Here is a 23,105-nt window from a genome sequence, read left to right as displayed (position 1 = left end):
TTGTGATAAACATTCTGTTGACAATGAAGTCATTAAAGATGGAGCACAAGCTCAGATTAGGGAAGGATGCGAGAGGGATTTGAACTGTTGTCCTCGTAAATGTGAGTCCAGTGTGCTAACCAGTGTGACCTCATTTGTCAGATCTGGTGAATTGGGTCACCAAGACATCAGAGTGAGTTCACTATCCTCAAACCGCTATAGCATTATTCTGGCCCTGTGACATGGACAGTTAACCAGCTGCCTGCTGGATAATGCCACCACCGTCGGAAAGACATCAAGCAGTAAGATATGCTGGGGGCCTGCAGTAGTGTTTGTGTAGTCCACAGCTGTTGTGATGCCTTTGGTTACTACCACAGGTCCCATGGAAGCTCAGGTGAATGTCCCACCATAGCATAATACTGCCCCCATTGGGCAGAGTCCATGGCACACTGCATGCTTCAAGTAGCCATTTTCTTGGATGTCACCATATCTGGACACAACAGTTGACCTTCTGTAACAAGAAATATTAATCTGACCAGGTAACATGATTCCATTGACCCACAGTCCAATGCAAGTGGTCCTATGCCCTCTGTAATTGTAATAAAAGATTTTGTTGGGTTGGCATGGGAATAGTTAGGTGTCGCCTGCTGCAGAGTTGCATGTTCAACAATGTGCACCGAACAGTGTCTGTGCCAGTAGTGTACTCCTATCATCAGATCTGCCACAACACCTTACCATCAACCCTGGGTTTGAACCTTCTTCAACCACTTATTGTAGATACTCACAAAAGTACCACAAAACAGACAACCAGCTTTGCTGTGCCCATTCTCAATCACCAGGTCATAACAATCTGCCCTTTGTGAAAAATTTCAGCAGTGGAAAAAAATGAATCCAGCAACCAGAGACTGTGGTCGTGTGTGTGTGTGTGTGTGTGTGTGTGTGTGTGTGTGTGTGTGTGTGTGTGGTCTGTTTTTGACAAAGGCCTTGTTGACTAAAAGCTAACTTTCAGCCAGTTGTTTTGTTGTATCTTTTTGCAACTCAGCATCTCTGCTGTATGGTGAGTAACAACTATCCTTTCCTTGATATTGCCCTTTGTGAAAGTGTTTTATAACAGTGGCATTTATCGTCATTATAATGATACCCTATTCATGTATGCTCCATTTGTCCTTACCATGTCAAGTGCCTGCAACACCATCAGGCACTTTCAGTGGGCTATGGCTCATCATTGTGTGTATTTACAAGGGTAAAGACCTTCTTTTCCTAATTAAAGAACTGAATGAAAAACTATACAGTATTTTCATACACTGGTCTTTCACACCTCTGTAACGTGGCCAAACCCATAGTTATTTTTATTATTGTTTTTTGCCTCATTTTATTTTTTAGTTAAATATTGTTATTCATTTGCAGGTGGTCGACAATCACATTATTCGGTATATTCCACCCGAAGAATTTGATCCCCCTCGGAAGCGTGCTGTAAGACAGAAATATCCGAATCGCTATGGATGTTTACTAGTTGGAGCAGAGAGTGCAGATCCACAAATGGTAAGGAATAAAACTTAGTTCACGAGAAAAAAATATCAGTTTTACTTCTTGGAGCTTAGCAAGTGATTTGACTGTAGTCAGTCATATGTAAAGTACAGTATTATGTTTTTTTAAAGAAGAGCGTAATACTGTACTTCACATTAAACTATACTGCACAGTAAACTTTAGTTTAATTATCTATACATGTGTAGTATTTCTTGAATATAAAATGTTTTTTCCTGTTTCATTTTGTGATGCTAAGACTCCAGAGTATTTCATTCATTCACGCTATCAGGCCCAGTGGAACGCGCACCACCACAGTTAGAGCTCTCCATCTATCTCTGTCTTCTGCTATCTGTCCCCAGTTTTCCGTGACTCCCAGCTGCACCATGTCTTCTCTCACTCCATCGATCCATCTCTTTCTAGGTCTTCCCACTGGTCTGCTGCCTGACGGGATCTAGTCCATTGCAATTTTGGGCCACCTTGTTGCCTCCATTCTAACTACATGTCCATCCCATTGCAGTCTTTTGCTTCTCATCACTCCCAAGGTGTTTGGCTCCTTGTACAGCTCTTCTAATTCTGTGTTATGGTGTCTTCTCCACTCTCCAGTAGTCTGATCTTGGACTGGTCCAGATATTTTCTTGAGGACCTCCAGAGTATTTAAAAAGTTAAATTCATCAGAAAGTCGTTTGAAACCAGAAGCTCTGTGACTTCTTTTCACATAGTGATATTTTTCCACAATTGTTTACATAGTATCTAGATAAGCAAAGATTTATCTAGGGGCAATAATGGTATGAGTATTTTTTATTAAATATCTGCTGTGTAAATATTTCTCATTTTGTTTGGCTACTTATTTACTCTGTGCTGACTTACTTTGCATTTAAGCAAAATGTTTTGTGAAACACAATTATACACTTACGAATGTTGTATTTTTGTGGTGCTTAGGAAATAGAGGGTGATTCATGAAGATAGGCAAATATTTTAATATGTTATTCTACAAGTAAAACTAAAGAAATAAGTTCATATAAACGTAGGTCTACAAATGTTTAGTTACAGAGTTACAGCTAATAAAAGATTTTGCCTGAAATTTAGCATCTTCCCTAATATGAAGCCATTGCAAAACTGTACAAGGATAAAGTAAAGCATGATTTCCATTTATTTTGTTGTTATTGGTCTGACGAATCTAATAAAACGTGTCTCAGACATGTGCCTGCAGTAGTTTTCCAGAACATTCAGAGAAGCAAAGATTATTATACAAGTAAATTTGTTTACTTTCCATTACGAATGTAGAAATGTTTGTCATTTTTGGTGACCGTTAGTGAGTTGTTTGTCATTTCCTAACGTTGAAATGAGTTAGCCTTCTGTATTGTTCACTGAAAGAACCTAACAACAACAGTGTGTGTAACTGAAACCACATAGTAACTGTTGTAGTTTGTAGATTATTTATGAAATAGGGATGCCTTTCAAATTTACAACAGAGGAATACACCGATATGGTGTTTATTTATGGCAAATGTGATGGTAATGCCCCCACTGCAGTTAATGAATATCGAGTGTGTTATCCAACTCGGAGGTTTCTGAATGCACGAACGATTAGTGTAGTATTTTGATTGTTACGGGAGACAGGTTCTCTACCTAGTGTTCATAATCTGTATGTTCTGGAAAACTACTGCGGATACATGTCTGGGACATGTTTTATTAGATTCACCAGACCAATAACAACAAAATAAATGGAAATCTTGCTCTGCTTTAACCTTGTACAGTTTTGCAATGGCTTCATATTAGCTAAGTTGCTAAATTTCATGCAAAATCTTGTATTAGCTGTAACTCTATAAATAAACATTTGCGGACCTGTGTTTATATGAACTTTTTTCTTTAGCTTTACTTGTAGAATAACATATTAAAATATTTCCATACCTTTGTGAATCACCTTATATGTGTCTGAAATTAAAGGTTTATTTGCAGTTGTTACAAATTGTCTCCATTAAAGTCTTCAGATGCTTGGCATAAATCTTCCTAATTTATTTATCTCTCTCTTGATATGTACAAGGGCAAGTCAATTATTATCCACAGTTTAGTTATATTTTTGTTTCTTTTGGTAGTACTGTCGTTTTACGTTGATGACACATGCTTTGTTTATTTGTTGTTATATCGTGGCAATTTTCAAGCTGCTTGGGTAGTTTCATTATCGCTGCCATGCTGTTAATCATGGCTGCTCTGCTGTCTATTTGCCCCAAAGAAGAGCAACATTCAGTGATACATTTTTTGTGGTTGGAAGGCATATTAGGGGCCGAAAATCATCGTAGACTTGCAGTACAGTACGAGAACAATGTTTTGCCACAGTAGAGTGTGCACGAGTGGATTGAAAAATTCTGAAATGGTCGCACAAGTGTTACGCACGATGAAGGAGACGGATGACTGTTTACCACCACAAATGAAGAAACCATTGAGCATTCACATGAAATGATTCTCTTAGACAGACAATGAACTATTAATGAAGTTGTACATCGTCTGCAAATTAGTCACAGCTCTGCCAGCAAAATCATCCACAACAGACTTAGGTTACGTAAAGTTTATGCAAGATGGGCCCCAAAACAACTCACACAGTTGCATAAACAAATGCGCTTGGACATGTGCGAAAAACATTTAGATCGCTATGGTAATGAAGGGGACAACTTCTTAGATAGGATCATTCCTTATAACAAAACAAGGATCCATCATTACGAGCCAGAGAGTAAACGGCAGAGTATGGAATGGAAACATCCAAATTCTCTGTGCAAGAAAAAGTTCAAGACCCAACCGTCCACAGGAAAACTGATGCTTACGGTTTTTTTGGGACACACAAGGTCCAGTACTGGAACATTATGCGGAAAGGGCCACAACAATAAACAGTGTATGTTACAGTGAAATGCTTACTGCCAGGCTAAAGCTTGCATTTCAAAGCAAACGCTGAGGATTGCTGTCAAAAGGTGTTGTGTTGTTGCACGACAATGCCCATCCACATACTGCTGCCCACACTGCCGAAACACTCCAGAAACTCAAATTTGAAGTACTGGATCATCCTCCATATAGTCCCGAACTCGCCCCTTCTGACTATCACTTTTTTGGTCCACTCAAACAGGCATTAAGGAGCCATCGATTTGCCTTGGACGAAGAAGTGAAAGAAGTGGTGCATTCCTGGCTCGCAGCTCAACCGAGAACCTTCTTTTGTGAGGGCATCAGGAAGCTTGTACAATGATGAACCAAGTGTGTTGAAACGCAAGGAGACTATGTCGAAAAATGATGTTCTTGTAAGTTTCCTATTTGATTGCAATAAAATTTTATAACTACTTTGCGAATAATAATTGACTAGCCCTCCTATCTCTTACCTGTATCCTTGATACTGCTTACTGCATTCACTTTGTGTAGGCGCAGTTTCAAGAACGTGACTGAGTATATTTCAGAGAGTTCGGAACATTATGAAAAAAAAGTACGGTAATTGTTTGTCTTTCTACTGTCTTCCAAGGACAGGTTTATGGACCAGTTGGTAATGTCAGTGATTGAAATTACATTAATCCTGCTTGCTTTAGTATGGCACAGTACAAACTCTTATTTGGATGTGTGCTCTACGTCGAGGATCGTATGTATGACACAGATGTAAGAACCCGACATTCTGCTTTAAGTAGTGTCTAAGTGCAGTTATTGGCTCCAAGCCTTATCCTCATTCAGCTACTTGTCCCAATCACCCTTCTGCAAAATTGACAAGTAATGACACTTCTGGGTTCCTCTCAAACATATCAACCCCCTCCTCAAAGTCACTGGGAGCTTTTGTGCACTGCAGGGAAATTTTAGTGGAAATTTTAGTAACAATGTTCTCAAACAATGAAATTCACAAGAAAATGGGACTGGTGATGTTCTCATGTATTGGACATTTTTAGTAGATCACAGAAGAGTTTATATACTGAGGTGTTCCATTACATGTTGTCTATTTAATGCAGTTTCATTGTGTTTGTATGTCATTGATCATTACTCCTTGAAAGTCAGTGTGGGACTCCATTATAGCAAGAAAAAACATGATGTGTGAAATGTAGTACTTGATAGAGCAACGCATAAGATACAGGTTTTGTGTAGCACTGAATACATTGACTGGACAACAGTAATACAGCATAAAGAATAGCCGGAGCACTTGTTTGTGATTACTTAAACAGTGCTGTTTCTTTGGCAGCTCACCAGAGCATGCCAGGGAGCCAACCCAGTTGGCCTCTGTAAGCAGGCCTGTGAACTGTATGGAAGTGTGCTCTCTCAAATTGCGTGTCATGAGTGAAGGTACATCACTCCTCCCGTCTTGGGGGTGGGAAAAAAAAACATATATACAAAAAAACACAAGGCACAGAAAAATGCATGGTACAGATAAAAATTTGCTGGTACCAAAAACGGCACTGGTACTGTGGGGGAGGGGTGGGGAGCACTGATCTCACAAGGCACTGAGTTTGTGAGTGTTGGAAAACACCAATGATGGCACTGAATCCATTGCGTCAACTCAACGATGGCAGCTGCTGCAGCACGTGGCGAGCAGGCACCGGTGAGTAGAGGCGGAAGTGATGAGGGTGTGGGTTGACGCACCCTCCTATCACTCATGAGGGGCCATAGGGCAGGACCGGGAACAGCGTCTCCATAGCAACATCTTCATCAAGGTCAGCAGTTGGCACTGGGGGTGTCAGCAGAGGTGTAGGAGACGACAGCATCACAGGACACAGCAACAGAGGTGCCAGCAGCGGCCGCAGTGTGAGGTGACAGCAGTCAAGGAGTGCGGATGGAAGGAGGAGCCCCAGACAGTGATATGTGAGGGAACGACCCCCTCTGTGGTGCAAACCAGACCGTCTGCAACACAGGAACAGGCATCGACAGCAATGGGGGTGGGGAAGGTGGTAGTCCCTCCGGAATGAGCCCTGCTGTGCACAGCCGCAGCTCGTCGGACTGATGGGACATCTGTCCATCAGGGATGAGGACGATGCACAGACGCCAGCCCTGGCAACGTTTGATGATGGCAGGAACCCAGTTCGGCAGGCAGCCAAAACCACTAGCCCAACAAGGCGCACCTGGCCAGAACCATCACATAGCGAGTGACCAGCAGATGGAGGAGTGCCCATGTTTCACATCTGTGTGGAGTGTCCACAGTTGCCCCTCTGCGGGTCTGAGGGTCAGAATAGGCCCTCGGTATTCCTGCCTGTTGTAAGAGGAGACTAAAAGGAGTCTCACATGTTTCAGCCTTTATGTGATGTTCCCCTGTAGGGTTTAACCTCCACACTTCCAAATTTTTTCCGAAGAGCGAGCCAACTTGGGAAGGGCACCTTACATGGTGCATCGTGTCCATCGTGCATCGAGATCTTTAACCCGCTTTCTTGTCGTGGCATTGCAGTCCCGCTCACTCTTCGTCTCTTGGGTGAGGATACATTCCTGGGTGCAGTCTCTGCCATCCACTATGCTGTGTTGCTTCTGCACCTACAACAACCATGGACTTCTTTATACCTGATATCCAGCATGGTAGCCAGTCCATTGTGGTGGGGTCGCCATGTACCCTGTTGGTTGTAGGCCCCTGACAACACAGGGATTGCTCTGCTGATGCGTATCTCCCTGGGGCATCGGGACTCCCGGCAATGGCCATCGTGCCAAGTGGCCCTTGCTGCAGGTGGGCGGTGCCTGTGGGGAGGGCCCTGGGTCAGAGTGGGTGGCATCAGGGCGGATGACATGCAGTGAAGCATGTCACATCTTCTCTTATTGGTGGCCAGCCACCAGCAGTCTCTAAGCGTCTCAGGGCTCAATTTAATGCAAACACGTATGACCCCAAATCGTTTCCCACTCTGGCCACACCATGGGAGGAACGAAAGGCTAAGAATGCCAGCAAAGCTCATTCGCCCCGCTACCTAATATGTACGAGAGCTGATGGGGAATCCTTTATGTCCATGAAGCCTCAGTTCTTTGTAGAGCATTTAGAGGATAAGTTTGGGGAAGTGCATGGCTTGTACAAAATGCGCTTTAGGTCAGTTTTGATAAAAACTGCATCCTCTTCCCAGTCACGGGCATTACTCGCTTGTGACAAGTTGGGGGATGTTTCAGTTACCATCACGCCCCATAAGAGTTTAAATATGGTCCAGGGTATTATATTCCACAGGGACCTTCTTCTGCAGTGCGATGACGAGCTGCGCCGCATTTTAGAGTGGAGATGTGTTCATTTCGTCCAGCGCATTCATCGGGGTCCGAGGGATAATCAAGTTGCCTCCAGTGCCTTCATGTTGGCCTACGAGGGTGATACATTGCCTGAGAAGGTCAAGGTAATGGTCTACCGCGTGATGTCAAGCCCTATATCCCTCCCCCAATGTGGTGCTGGAAGTTCAGCCATATGTCTTCCGGCTGTACTTCAAGCCTCACATTTCGAGATTGAGGACACCCATCACATCCCAATACTCCATGTGCCCCGCCTCCCATCTGTGTCAACTGCGGAGAGCATCATTCACCTTGTTCGCCAGACTGCAGGATTTTACAGAAAGAGTGGAAAATCGTGGAATATAAGACCCTGGACCGACTGACCTACAGTGAGGCTAAGAAGAAATATGAATGACTCTATCCTATGTGAATGACTTCCTCTTATGCCACCGCTACGACAAACTGTTATAGCCCCATCAGTTCAGCGAATTCCACTCGGCTCCTCGGGCCATAAGACTACACCTCCCGCCTTGACTATGGGGGGCACTACCTTCCCTGTTGCTCCTGCGCCACCTACTTCGGGAGAAACAGCCCCCCACCCATCGGGGACGTCTGTCCCCACTTCTAAGCCGGGGAAGTGTCCAACTTCTTCAGCTCCTCTCACTCAGAAGGGATCCCTTGGGTCCCTCCCTTCCCAGGTTTCCACCAGTGGGAAGGATGACGCCCGCCAGTGGCGTAAGTGCTCACAAGCAGCTGGTTGTAGGGCTTCACGATCCTCCTCAGTCCCACAAACTGAATCAGTGAAGCCCTCCCAGCCATTGAAACCCAAGGAACAGCGCGAAAAGTCCAAGAAGAAGACCCCTAAGACCAAGGAATTTGTGGTGGCGCCCACCCCACTGCAAATTACGAGCTCTGCATCTGAGGATGGGGTGGAGATTCTGGTGTCCACTGAGGACCTAGATCTCGCCAGACCCTCAGACACCATGGAAGTCAATCTCATGGGTACTCAATCAGTGGCAGCAAGTGATTCAGTGGCGTAATCTGCCTCCTCATTTCCTTCATGCCTTTTTCGGCCGCTGACAATGTCATCCTCCAGTGGAATTGCAGCAGTTTTTTCCACGACCTGGCTGAGCTCCGACAACTACTCAGCCTACACCCTTTCTCCTGCATTGCTCTTCAGAAACTTGGTTTCCGGCGATGCGAACCTCCACCCTCCATTGCTATCGGGGTTACTATAAGAATTGGGCAGCTTATGAGAGGGTATCTGGTGGAGTCTGTGTCTATGTCCTTAACTATTTACAGCGAGTGTGTCCCTCTTCAAACACCATTAGAGGCTGTCACTGTTCGGGTGTGGACGCCTCAGGCTGTTACTGTCTGAAGTCTCTATCTTCCACGGGATGGCGATGTCCCACGCATGTATTGACTGCGCTGATAGCCCAACTGCTGCCACCTTTTCTGTTAGTGTATGACTTTAACACCCATAACCCTTTGTGGTGTGGATTGGTGGCAATGGCTGAGGCACTGTCATTGAACAAGTGTTGTCACAGCTCGACCTTTCTCTTTTAAATAATGGTGCCTCCACACATTGACGGCGAACCTCTTGCTGTGGTGGAGGCACATCGGTTTTTGGGCTTGCTTTTTGATGCCTAGTTGACTTGGCTCCCTCATATTCAGCAGCTTAAACAAACATTGTGACGCCATCTTAACGCTCGTTGTTGCTTGAGTCACACCATCTGGGGTGCTGATCGGTCTACCCTCCTACAACTGTATCAGGTGTTGATTCAGTCCCGTCTGAGCCTGGCTTACGGTTTGGTGTCACCTTCCGCGTTGCGGTTGCTTCACTGTGGGATCTGACTCGCAATTGGAGCTTTCCACACAACCCCTGTAAACAGCCTACTTGTGGAGGCTGGTGTCCCTCCATTGCGGATCCGGCACCAGCGACTACTGGCCACTTATGCTGCACATCTTTGTAGCCTGTCAGGGCATCCAAATTACCGTCTCCTGTCCCCCAACTCAGTCGTCCATCTTCCAGAATGACAGGCCCAGTCAGGGTGTATGATCACGATTCGCGTCCAGACTCTTATCTCTTGGCTTGAGTTTTTCCCTCTCCCACCTCTTTTCCGGGCCCATATACGTATACACCCATGGTGTGTGCCCCGCCCATGCCTTAGACTGGATTTGCCTCAGGGCCCGAAGGACTCGGTCCCTGCTGAGGCCCTCCGCCACCACTTTCGTACCATTTTTGCCGCTGGCTTATTATGCCGAGAGGACCCACCCCTCTGTCACTGCGGTTCAGCATTGACAGTGGTCCACATTTTGTTGCACTGTCCACTTTTAACTGTGCTCAGGCAGACGTTTGCACTGCCTGATATGCTCCCTGCACTTTTAACGGATGACACTGCCATGGAAGGATTAGTTTTGAGTTTTATTCGTGCAGGGGGCTTTTATCGCTTGATCTGAGGGTTTCTCTTTCTTTTGTGTTGAATCTGGCCTTTGGCCTACGGTTTTAGATTGGGCTTTTTAGTGTATCTCTTGGTGGTTGGCTTTTCCTTTTCTTGTTTCCGTGGTTGGCCAACCACTGTAACACTCTGTGTGTTTTTAATTCCTCTTTTCTGGTCTTTGTCTATTTCTTTCTTGTTATGTGTCATTACTTGTCATCTCCGTTGCTTGTTTTTGTTCCTTGTGAGTGTTTCATGATTGTGGAAAAAGGGACCGATGGCCTTTGTAGTCTGGTCCCTTCAGCTGCCACAAACCAACCAAGCATCCATATAGCAGCTCCGCCAGGCTCTTGTCCGTTGATGGAGTGAAATGGTATGAACTCAGAAAAACAGTCTAAAACAACGTTGGGAGATCTGCAAAATACATGCTTTCACATCTGAGTTTTAAACATCCAAACCATGTATTCCACTTCATCATTATATTAAGAATGAAACAGGGCAGCTGTGAGATAGCGTGACATCCATTTCAACAACCCAATGATGGTGGCTACTGCAGCATGTGACAGGCAGGCAACAGTGAGTAGCATGATAAGAAGATGCAAATTCTCGAGTAACAAACTGGAAGCCGTAATTGATAACCACCATATGCAGAAGTTCCTCAATTGCAAAAATCTTAGATGGGGCCAAAATAGTTGCTGCCACGGATGTGGTGGACAGCGCGCCATATAGGGAAACTTGGAAAAGGTGCCCACTACAATGAGCCAATACTGATTTAGGAAAGGCTCAGCAAAATCGTCATGTAAACACTCTCATGGGTGCTGTGACGTCTGCCCAGCAGAAAAAGATGACCGCGGGGCTGCCTCTTGCTGAACAGTGAGAGCAAGTGAAGATAAGCCGTGTAATGTCCCCATCTATGCCCAGAAAATACACATGCCAGTGGGCCAAAGCTTTGATGCGAGATGCCCTCAGTGACCTACATGCAGAAGCCACAGTACATTATGGTGTAAGGAAGCAGGAATTACAGCCCAAGCCCAGCAGCCTCCATAGCTAACAAAAGAACTACGTCAGACAGTGCTGGAGGGAGAAGTAATTATGCAAGGGATCTGAGGCATAACCTGGGCGTTTTTCCGACTACCTGTGCTGCACAAAAGACAGGACCCAACTACGTACAGGATCCATGGCAACAGCCGATGTTATCGTAGCACTAGCAATGGGAAGATTGTTGAACACATCCTGGTTCTCTATATCTAAACTGAAGCAAAGCAACTCATCCTAATCGAACATCGGGTCCAGCCCGATCAGAATGTGAAATAAGTCATCACCCTTGTCATGTTGCGCCATCGGTTGGTAAAGGAGCTGATAAGGAAAATGGTAGAGGAAGAGAGTCCACCGCTGGAAACAATGCACTGCCTTGTCCAGCACAAAAGCTGAAGAGTTAAAAAGAACAACCAATGGCTTGTGATCAGTGATTAAATAGAACTTAGAACCACTCAGAAACATGTGAAATTTCTTGAGGATGAACACAATTGATGAAGCCTCCTTTTCAATCTGAGAATACCACTACTGAGTGGGAGTTAAAGTTGTAGAAGCGTAAACAGTGAGTCGTTCAGACTCGTCCTTGTATTTGTGGGCCAACGCTGCGCCAAGACCATGCTGAGAGGCATCCGTAGCCAACAGGGGTTGCTGGCCCGGCTGAAAAGCAGCCAGGCATGGGACAGATTGAAGCTTAGGTGTAAGCAAAACAAATGCTAAGTCTCAAGTGGCTGAGCAATGACAGATGTGTCCGGCAAAAGCTTTCATTAGTACGCAACTTTACTTAGAAACATCTGCTGTTCCTTAACGGAAGTTGGCTGCCTCAAAGCCGCAATTGTGTTAACACAGTGACGCAACAGTTTCATCCCTGGTTGCTTGACCCCTGTGTGAGAAACCTCAAAACACCTAAATACTCAGTTGACAGATGAAAAAATTGTGATTTGGCAAGATTGCTCTTGAGACCCACAGACTGCAAAACAGAAAACAATGATCGGAGGTTGCTGAGGTGGTTTTCAATGGAAAACCCAAAACAGTATCATCGAGGTAATTGATGCAGCTGGTTACAGAGGCTGTCAGCTCTTCTAAAAAACACTGAAAAATTGCAGGTGCCCTAGTGGCGCCAAAAGGCAGGTGTTGATATTGGTGTGGGCCGAAAATCGTATTGACCATGACAAGGCGCCTAGTGGCCTCATCCAAGAGGAGTTGGAGGTACACTTCTGACAGATCAGTTTTGGAAACATAGTGGGCACCGGACAATTTTGCGAGCATCTCATCAGGACAGGGCAAGGGGTATGTATCCTTCATGGAATGTGCATTAATCTTGACACTGAAGTTGCTGCAGAGGGGTAGCTTACCCATCAGCTTCTTAACAATGGCCTGTGGTATAGCCCATTCACTGGATGAAACAGGCCAAATGACATCAAGCAACGTCAAATGGTCTAATTTGGCTTTGACAGTCATGGAAAGCAACTGGCACCTGTTGCACCCAAAAAACATGAGCGCAGTCCAACTCTTTCATGGTAATGTGGACCTGAAACCTGGCAGCACAACCTAGCCCAGGGGAAAACTGAGATGAAAACTCAGAGCATGGGGATTACAGTTGCTGATATGGAACTTGATCTGACACTATATTTACCTCATTGGCAATGAAGTAATGGAAAGCTTTAAATGCATCTAATCTGACTAGATCTGTGGAAGGAATGATCCACAACGTGGAAAGTGAGAGGGGAACAACAGATATGTAAGACACAGGAACGAAGAACTTACCTTGGATCAGAATCTGCTGTTTACTGTAGGTAACCAACTTCCATGAAATCTGTGTGTGTGTGTGAGGGGGGTGGGGGAGGGAGCCCAAGTCCACGCAAGTCAATAAACAATTTTTTTGGGGAACAGTCTTCATAGAGATACAGTTTGTGTCTATCGGTACTACTGTGTCTGCCACATTTGAAGTGGAGTTACACACATGTTGCAAACTGCCCAACACGATCGTGTTGGGCAAAGCAGTACTAGCAAGACGGAAGGGGGCTGTGACGCAGCTGTTGCTGTTGTGGCCGTAATCGACACTGTCCCGTGCAACGCTAGATTGAAGGTTGTACTGCTGCAGCAGATCGTGAACACTTGCAGCGTGCCCAATGGAGGTTGACTGAGCAACTTCTGATAGATCCCCCCGCTCAACAATGTGATCGTCCACAGCCTGTGACACTTCAGAGGACTTTACTATATGGAGCACGTCCCTTAAGCATCAGATTCTCACATTGAAGTTTTTTGTGGAATTTCCAGTCTGGGGCCAGTTGAATAATATCATGCACCCTGTGATAATTGTAGGATTTGTGATGGGTGCTAATGACAAATTTACGACAACTCAACTTTTGTAATTCTGCATTCCAGACTGGTGTGGGCATTTCTGGCAACAGTAAAATTATGCACACATCACAATGAAATGCATTCTGTCATAGTAATAGTTTGAGAGGAGCTTGCAAATGCCATCAAAGCTGGCCGTTTCTTGCAAAGACACAAGTTGGCAAAACAACAGATACATGCACAACAAAAGCCAGGAAAGAAAGTCCTACACATATTTCTATCGCCCACATGAAAAATCTGAAATGGTCGGAGTAACCATGTCTCATAGGAGTCCCACTCTTCAGTTAATTCATCATACGCCGAAAGGTCAACAGTTGCACTGGTGGGAAAGTAACCTGCCACAAACACTCAGGTGCTACTTGATTGAGAGTGGTGGCGAGAGGCTGGTGCTGTTTCACGAAAGATGGCTGCTGGGCAATGAGACAGAGTATTTCTTCTATCAAGTGTTTGTCAGGTGACTTAGCACTGACATTAACACACAGGGAAAACGTAACCCTAACTTGTCGCCAAGTTTGTCATAACAATAACAGATGCAATGTATGGAACATAGTACTTTATAGAGCAACACATAAGATACAGGTCGTGCATAATACTGAACACATCAACTGGACAACAGTGATGCGGCATAAAGAATAGCCCGAGCACTTGTTTGCAATTACTTAAATAATGCTCTTTCTTTGGCGGCTCACTGGAGCGCACCAAAGGGCCGACACAGTTACTCTTTCACCTCCTGTGTTGATGTGGCTGTTAAGAAACTCAATAACATGTTTCTAACTTCTTTAAGAATGTCAGAAGTCCATTCATATTAATCAGCTATATATTAACATCAAACAGGTCCATCATTGAACTTGACAGATCATTACCAATCATAATGTCCCATTATGGAGTCTCAAGATGGGATGAATATTTTTAAAAAGATCATCTGTCTCTTAACACTGTGTAATAACCATTATCAAATTTATGTAAATTTTATTAGGATTTCTGTGCCTCTTCAAACTATGCCACTGATTCCAGGAGCTTATATATTCGTGTCCAAGCAGGTATATCCTCATACAAAGTTACTGCAAACAAGGTTCCATCTTGAAACCGGGCGTCGTCCTTCAGCATGACTTGGCACACAGAGACAAAATAATGCTCCCACTGTGCACTTACCTATGATAACTTTACTTCATAGTTTTCAATTGCATGTATCATTTGTACGTAAGAAGAAGTAGGAATAAGTACCACACCTCTAGAGAGGTATGTATTGCCAAATATCCACAGACTTGTACAAATGATCTTGGTTTAAGCATAGCTACTTGTCGTGTTTCATATGTAAGGTTTGTATCATTTTGAAGTCCTTTTTTTACTAGTAATAAACTCTTTGTGATGCAGCTGTTTAATTGCGACTCTTTATAAAGCTAGTAACAATTATCTTATTGGGAAAATTAATGTGCTTTCCATGTACACACTTCATTGTTTTGTCTTGATCAGCATCACAAATGTAATTATAACTGTGTTATAGTGGAAGGAATGTGCCGTTGCATTTGCATGTAGCATCTTATTGTTATGACAGATATTTGCGTCTCAATTGCAACTACAGTATACCTGTAATAATATGCCTCAACATTTGCTGCTAGTGCTACTTTATCCTTACAGTATTTAAATCTTTGTATTTTTGTAAAGATACTTTAAAACATACACCTTTTCTTGTTGTTGTTGTGGTCTTCAGTCCAGAGGCTGGTTTGATACAGCCTCCATGCTGCTCTATCCTGCACAAGCTTCTTCATCTCCAAATAACTACTGCTACCTGCATCCTTCTGAATCTGCTTAGTGTATTCATCTCTTGGTCTCCCTCTTTTTACCCTCCACACTTCCCTTCAATACTAAATTGGTGATCCGATGCCTCAGAACACGTCCTACCAACTGATCCCTTCTTCTAGTCAAGTTGTGCCACAAATTCGTCTTCTCCCCAATTCTATTCAGTACCTCCTCATTAGTTACGTGATCTACCCATCTAATCTTCAGCATTCTTCTGTAGCACTGCATTTCGAAAGCTTCTATTCTCTTCTTGTCTAAACTTTATTGTCCATGTTTCACTTCCATACATGGCTGTACTCCATACAAATACTTTCAGAAAAGACTTTCTGACACTTAAATGTATTCCCAATGTTAACAAATTTCTCTTCTTCAAAAATGCTTTCCTTGCCATTTCCAGTCTACATTTTCTATCCTCTCTACTTCGACCATCATCAGTTATTTTGCTCCCCAAATAGTAAAACCCATCTACTACTTTAAGTGTCTCATTTCCTAATCTATTTCCCTCAGCATCACCTGATTTAATTTGACTACATTCCGTTATCCTTGTTTTGCTTTTGTTGATGTTCATCTTGTATCCTCCTTGAAAGACACTGTCAGTTCTGTCAACTGCTCTTCTAGGTCCTTTGCTGTCTCTGACAGAATTATAGTGTCTTCAGCAAACCTCAAATTCTTTTTCTTCTCCATGATTTTAATTCCTACTCCAAATTTTGCTTTGTTTCCTTTACTGGTTGCTCAGTATACAGATTGAATAACATCAGGGATAGGCTGCAACCCTGTCTCACACCCTTCCCAACCACTGCTTCCCTTTCATGCCCCTCGACTCTCATAACTGCCATCTTGTTTCTGTGCAAATTGTAAATAGCCTTTCACTCCCTGTATTTGACCCCTGCCACCTTCAGAATTTGAAAGAGAGTATTCCAGTCAACATTGTCAAAAGCCTTCTCCAAGTCTATAAATACTAGAAACATAGGTTTGCCTTTCCTTAATGTATCTTCTAAGGTAAGTCATAGGTTCAGTATCACCTCACTTGTTCCGACATTTCTAAGGAATCCAAACTGATTCTCCCCAAGGTCAGCTTCTACCAGCTTTTCCATTCGTCTGTAAAGAATTCATGTTAGTATTTTGCAGCCGTGACTTATTTAACTGATAGTTAGGTAATTTTCAAACCTGTCAGCACCTGCTTTATTTGGGATTGGAATTATTACTTTCTTCTTGAAGTCTGAGGGTTTTTCGCCTGTCTCATACATCTTGCTCACCAGATGGTAGAGTTTTGTCAGGACTGGCTCTCCCAAGTCTATCAGTAGTTCTAGTGGAATGTTGTCTACTCCCGGGGCCTTATTTCGACTTAGGTCTTTCACAGCTCTATCAAATTCTTCACGCAGTATCATATCTCTCATTTCATCTTCATCTATGTCCTCTTCCATTTCCATAATATTACCCTCAAGTACATCACCCTTGTATAGACCCTCTACATACTCCTTCCACCTTTCTGCCTTCCCTTTGTTTAGAACTGGTTTTTCATCTGAGCTCTTGATATTCATACAAGTGGTTCTCTTTTCTTCAAAGGTCTCTTTAATTTCCTATTGATGAGGGCCCATACTCCGAGGAGCGTAGGGAATGATGCAGGAGACCCGCAACACCGACTAGGCAAGGTCCTAGCGGAGGTGGTTTGCCATTGCCTTCCTCTAAAATTTCCTGTTGGCAGTAACTATTTCATCCCTAGTGATATATGCCTCTACATCCTTAAATTTGTCCTCTAGCCATCCCTGCTTTTTGCACTTCCCGTCTATCTCATTTTTGAGATCTTTGTATTCCTTTTTGCCTACTTCATTTATTGAATTTTTATAGTTTCTCCTTTCATCAATTAAATTCAATATCTCTTATGTCACCCAAGGATTTCTATTAGCCCTCGTCTTTTTACCTACTTGATCCTCTGCTGCCTTTACTATTTCATCTCTCAAAGCTACCCATTCTTCTTCTGCTGTATTTCTTTTCCCCGTTCTTGTCAATTGTTCCCTAATGCCCTCTCTCAAACTCTCTACAATGTCTGGTTCTTTCAGTTTATCCAGATCCCATCTCCTTAAATTCCCACCCTTTTGCAGTTTCTTCATCTACAGTTCATAACCAATAGTTTGTGGTCATAGTCCACATCTGCTCCTGGAAATGTCTTACAATTTAAAACCTGATTCCTAAATCTCTGTCTTACCATTATATAATCTATCTGAAACATTCCAGTGTCTCCAGGTCTCTTCCACTTATATTACCTTCTTTCATGATTTTTAAACCAAGTGTTAGCTATGATTAAGTTATGCTCTGTGGAAAATTCTACCAGGCAGCTTCCTCTTTGATTCCTTACCCCAATTCCATATTGACCAACAACATTTTCTTCTCTTCCTTTTTGTACTATCAAATTCCAGTCCCCCGTGACTATTAAATTTTCGTCTCCCTTCATTATCTGCATGATTTCTTTTATCTCATCACACATTTCTTCAATCTCTTCCTTGTCTGCAGAGTTAGTTGGCATGTAAACTTGTACGACTGTGGTAGGCGTGGGCTTCATGTCTATCTTGGCTACAATAATGCATTCACTATGCTGTTCATAGTAGCTTACCCGTGCTCCTACTTTTTTTATTCTTTACTGAACCTACTCCTGCATTACCTCTGTTTGATTTTGTATTTATAACCCTGGATTCACCTGACCAGAAGTCTTGTTCCTCCTGCCACCAAAATTCACTAATTTCCACTATATCTAACTTTAACCTGTCCATTTCCCTTTTTAAATTTTCTAACCCACTTACCCGGTTAAGGGATCTGACTTTCCACACTGCAATCCATAGAACACCAGTTTTCTTTCACCTGATAATGACATCCTCCTGAGTAGCCCCTGGCCGGAGATCCAAATGGGGGACTATTTTACATCCGGAATATTTTGCCTAAGAGGATGCCACCATCATTTAACCATAAAGTAAAGCTGCATGCCCTTGGGAAAAATTTCAGCTGTAGTTTCCTCCTTGCTTTCCGGGTGTCCCAGGTTTTGAGGCAGCCATTTGAATCAAGCATGTTATGTTCAGTTGCTGTAGTGTCACAGAGTGGTCTACTTTGCTCTTGGCTACCATTTGGCAATGGCCATTCATTGTGGTGGACAGCTGGTTGGTAGTCATACCAAATAAAAAGCTGTTCATCGGGTGCAACAGGGCTGATATACAACATGGCTGCTTTCACAGGTGGTCTGGCCTTTGATGGGGAGATGAACCTGTGACAGGACTGGAGTAGGAAGTGCTAGGTGGGTGGATTTAGACAGGTCTTGCACCTGGGTCCTCCACAAGGGTTGGGATTGGGAGTGGAATTGGGATTGACTAGGATATCGTTGAGGTTGTTTGGGTAACAGAACACCACTTCAGGAAAGTTGGGAAGGATCTTTGGTAGCATGCCCCTCATTACAGGGCAGCATGATAGATAATGAAAGCCTTAACGAAGGATATTGTTCACTTGTTCCAGTCCAGGGTGGTACTGGATGACGAAGGGGCACTCTTTTGTAGCTGGCTTTCAGGGTGGTGGGAGGATTTATGGTGTGTGAGGAAACAGTGTGGGAAATCTGTTTGCTGACTAGGTCTGCGGGTAATACCTGTCTGTGAAGGCATACTGCGAGGAGGAGTTGATGTCACTACACATATGCTACCCTACGTGGCCAAAATTTCTTTTGAGTACTATGAATCAGTTCAGAAAATGCCTGACAAGGAGACATCACTAACTTGGCCTCATATTTTAAGCAGGGAGAAAGCATGCTAAGATATCAGCCCCAGCAATCAACTCCATGTGAAAATTGGACTACAGTTCTAATAGTATGCAGTTCTGACCTTCTGAACATACGTATTTTAAACTTTTGTGCACACTGGCTGTTTGTCACTCGCGTCAGCCCACTGCAGCCACTTAATGCTCAAACACAAAGTACAATACAATGGAGTGAATAAGAGATTTGTGGATTTCTGTTTTAGTTTTGGTAATATGCTTTGTTCTTTGGGTCAAAGTGCACAATCTCTAACCTGAAGCAGGTGCCAGACATTTCTTTGCTTTGAACATTTTTAAGTTACGATTTGCTGCTTCAGCACAAATGAATGAAAAAAAAAAAAAAAAAAAAAAAAAAAAAAATGAGTGTGTCACTGAAGAAATAGCGTAGCATTATTTAACTATCAACATCGCTGTTCTGCATTATTGTTTTTGAAGTTTCTAGTTGGCACTGTTAAAGTAAAATACATTTGCAGGAGGTGCACTATTCATCCTCATGAATGATACAATTAACTTGTTAATTGAAAATCATAAACTTCGTATTGTAATAATTCTTCATCTGCTTAGGTTTATTCATTTTGATTTCAGGCATATATAAATCTGCAGAATGTCAATAAGAGAATACTGTTAAACTAATATTGTACATGTACTTACGTGATGTTATCATATAACATATTTATATTACTTACTACTTTTTGCACAAAATAACGTGTTCTTAAACAAAATATCAAAAGATGTTGACATATGTGTCCACCTTTCCCTCACTTGCCTTCAACAAAACATTCAGTGCGTGCAGAAGTTTAAAAACTGTACTGTCAGAAAGTTATAACTGGCAGAATTATGGCCCAAATTTTCACTCAGGATTGATTGTTTGGCCCAATACCTTGCAAGGCAGTATTTTTCTCCTTAAAATATGAGGTCAAGTTGGTGATGTTTCCTTGTAAGAAGAAATTAAATGACAAAGGGTATTTTTTCACATGGTGTAATGCCTTTGATGTTTGCTGCATATTCAGATTTGATTGAAATAAATTAGGCATAACCACTATTGATGAAATTTCACAGATTATCAGCTGAATTGTGGCATCAGGTTGTCACAACATTTAACATTTTTATGAGTTTGCTGCTTGTCATCCTCAGGCAAAGTGTTGGGTTCATGTCTCCAAGGGCCCAACAAGTAGGCCATCGTGCGCCTCCAGAAGAGTTGTTGTTGTTGTTGTTTTGGGGGGGCGGGGGGGGGGGGGAGTGGACTGCTGGACAGCTTCAATGACATATCTCTCTTCTCTTCATATGGGTCTGATAGAAGATTCCAGGGTACTACTAGTGAGTCACTTCAACAACAATACTGGTTCAACACACTTTCACCACCTGCTTCCAAAGCAGTAGGAAATTCTATAAACAGAAATATGGAGTCATCGTGGTATCCCCTCTAGTGCCAAGTGTCACTAACCTATGAATGGAAGACATGTGTATAGTTCTGCTGTATAGTGAAGGAAACCTACAAAAATCCCTACACTGCCTTAACGACATACATGACAGTGTCAAGTTCACCATGGAGGTGGAAGAAATCGGGACATTCTGATAATGAAAACCCTGATTGCATGCTGCAACACTCCTTTTGCAGGAAGAAGACACACCTGTACATAAATGCCAATAGCTGCCACCATCCACTGCAATGCAAATCTGTGATCAGCATCCAGGTGCAAAGATTGTGAGCCACATACAATAAGGAAAGTCCGTCTACTAAGTTACAGCATCTGCATCAAACTTTTTGCAAGAATGTCTACTCAGAGACAAATAAAATGAATGGTGTACCCAAGCCAGAAGAAGAAAGAAATTGATTCAGAAGAAGAATCCAAGCATATAGCTTCCCTTCCATGTGCAGTGCTGCCCACTAAATAACAGAGAGGAAAAAAAACATAAAAAATCACTTTTCACTCAATGGGTGAAATCAAGAACAAGCTTGTGTTACAGGAAGGCCAACTAGGGCTTTGGATTGCTGGTATCTCTATAGCATTGCTTGTAAGTGTGGTATGTAGTACATCGCATCTCACAGTGCTGTTCGGAGCATGTGAGGAACTTTTGCCTTGGCCAGCATAGGTCCACATGGGATGTTACATTAGCTAAAATGCAGAATAGACACGCAGTTCTACTGTAACACGAGGCCTGCATACCCCTCCAGTCTGATAAGCACCCCATCCTCCAGTACCACTGACCATGACATCTCTTCCAAATTCACGCGATTAGTCCACATGTTGAGAGTATACTGTCAAGCAGTTATAAAGGAATGAACTGGACCTGAAGCTGACACTTCGTCTGAAGGTTACCATAAGGAAACTTATCAAAACATTGCAACACAATGACACCTAAACTCAGCTGATAACCCAAGAATATTTCCTCAATTAAATCCAACGAGAAAGCATCAATCTTTATATAACTCTGTTTGTTTGACTAGTAAAAGCATAACCTCATTTAAAATCAATATGCAGTGAATATTTTGGAACATTTGGACTGTTTCTCGTTACATTTTTATATTCTTCAAGGTCAGACCTTTGTCATTTAACAAACATAGAAGTTCCATCGTGTTCTGGATCCACCAAATCCAGCTTCAGTACTGGGCAAGGCTGTGAAATGGTTGAGGCACTGGCCTCGCATGTGAAAGAGTTCAAACAACAATTTAGACATCATTATTTAAATTTTCCTTAGTTCCCTTATATCATTTCAAGCGAAAGTCAGGATTGTTCCTTCAATGCTACCAAACCAGTTTCCTGCAGTTCACTTCCCACCCCATCTTGTGCTCTACCCCTAATGATCTTAACATTGACAGAACTTAGACTTGCTTCATTTTTCCAGCGTTCTGTAATTATATGTTTGTGCTCATTATGTTACAATGCTAGTTCTCCATACTATCTCTTTATCTTCTGCAACACTATTTGTTATAATTGTTGATGTTTTATATCTGCCTTCACTTATAGTTCACAAAGGAATATTGTGGATTATTCAAAGACTCTGGAGTTATGCCTAAGAAGACATTAGGACGGTTCATGGTGTCACCTGAAGCAGTAATTCAGCCTGGAACCCCGTTATATGCATCCCATTTCCGAGTTGGGGATGTTGTAGATGTTCGTGGTAAAACGTAAGTACTGCGGTATTACTTGGAGTTCTGTCATTAATGTATATGGTCCAGTAATTTCATAAATTGTACGATTTTCTAGCATTGATCGAGACTTTCAAGGTGTGGTTAAACGCTGGGGGTTCAAAGGTGGCCCAGCCTCTCATGGTGTCACCAAAACACATCGGCGTCCTGGTAATATTGGTGGTGGTGGAGAGAAAGGAAGAGTTTGGCCAGGCACAAAAATGCCAGGCCATATGGGTAACCGCTACAGAATATTAAGAGGCCTTAAGGTAGGTAATAAATCCAAAACCATAATAAAAATATAATCAATGATAAGACACTGTACACTCATGAGCAGCGGTATTAGAGACATCTACCTAGCAATTTGTAGCACCCCATTTTGTCCTGTTTATAGCGACACAATGTAGCATTGACTCCATGAGACACAAAGTTTGGGAGCCATTCCGACCCGTGATCACTTGACTATTGTGCGCAACTCAGAGATCCAAAGCATGATCATCTCATTTGATCTTCATTTACATCTACATGACTACTGTACAATTCACACTTTTGTAAGTGCTTGACAAAGGGTTCGTAAAACCACTCTCAAAATATTTCTCAGATGTTCCACTCTTAGATAAAATATGGGGAAAATGAACTTTTAAATCTTTCTGTGCAAGCTTTGATTCCTTTCATTTTTTATCTTTCTGTGCAAGCTTTGATTCCTTTCATTTTTTATCACATCATTCCTACCTATGTAGGTGGGAGTTGGCAAAATATTTCTGCATTTGGAGGAGAAAGTTAGTGATTGAAATTTTGTGAAAAGACATCATAGCAACGAAAAATGCCTTTGTTTTAATGAGTGCCACTCCAAGTCACTTATCATATCTGTGA

The 23,105-nt window shown here is 42.8% G+C and overlaps 1 protein-coding gene across 1 annotated transcript in view; it reads left to right on the top strand.

Annotated features, from left to right (window-relative positions):
- LOC124799265 (39S ribosomal protein L3, mitochondrial) overlaps positions 1-23,105 on the top strand; it is an 84,366-nt gene that overhangs the window by 31,107 nt on the left and 30,154 nt on the right. Inside the window, exons 4-6 of the mRNA XM_047262829.1 lie at positions 1,387-1,521; positions 22,072-22,232; positions 22,312-22,501. Of these exons, the coding sequence (XP_047118785.1) occupies positions 1,387-1,521; positions 22,072-22,232; positions 22,312-22,501 (486 nt within the window). The remainder of the gene's footprint in view (positions 1-1,386; positions 1,522-22,071; positions 22,233-22,311; positions 22,502-23,105) is intronic.

This window comes from Schistocerca piceifrons, chromosome 5 (genome assembly GCF_021461385.2).
Source record: "Schistocerca piceifrons isolate TAMUIC-IGC-003096 chromosome 5, iqSchPice1.1, whole genome shotgun sequence".
Taxonomy (NCBI): domain Eukaryota; kingdom Metazoa; phylum Arthropoda; class Insecta; order Orthoptera; family Acrididae; genus Schistocerca; species Schistocerca piceifrons.
This window is presented reverse-complemented; position numbering and strand designations above follow the sequence as displayed.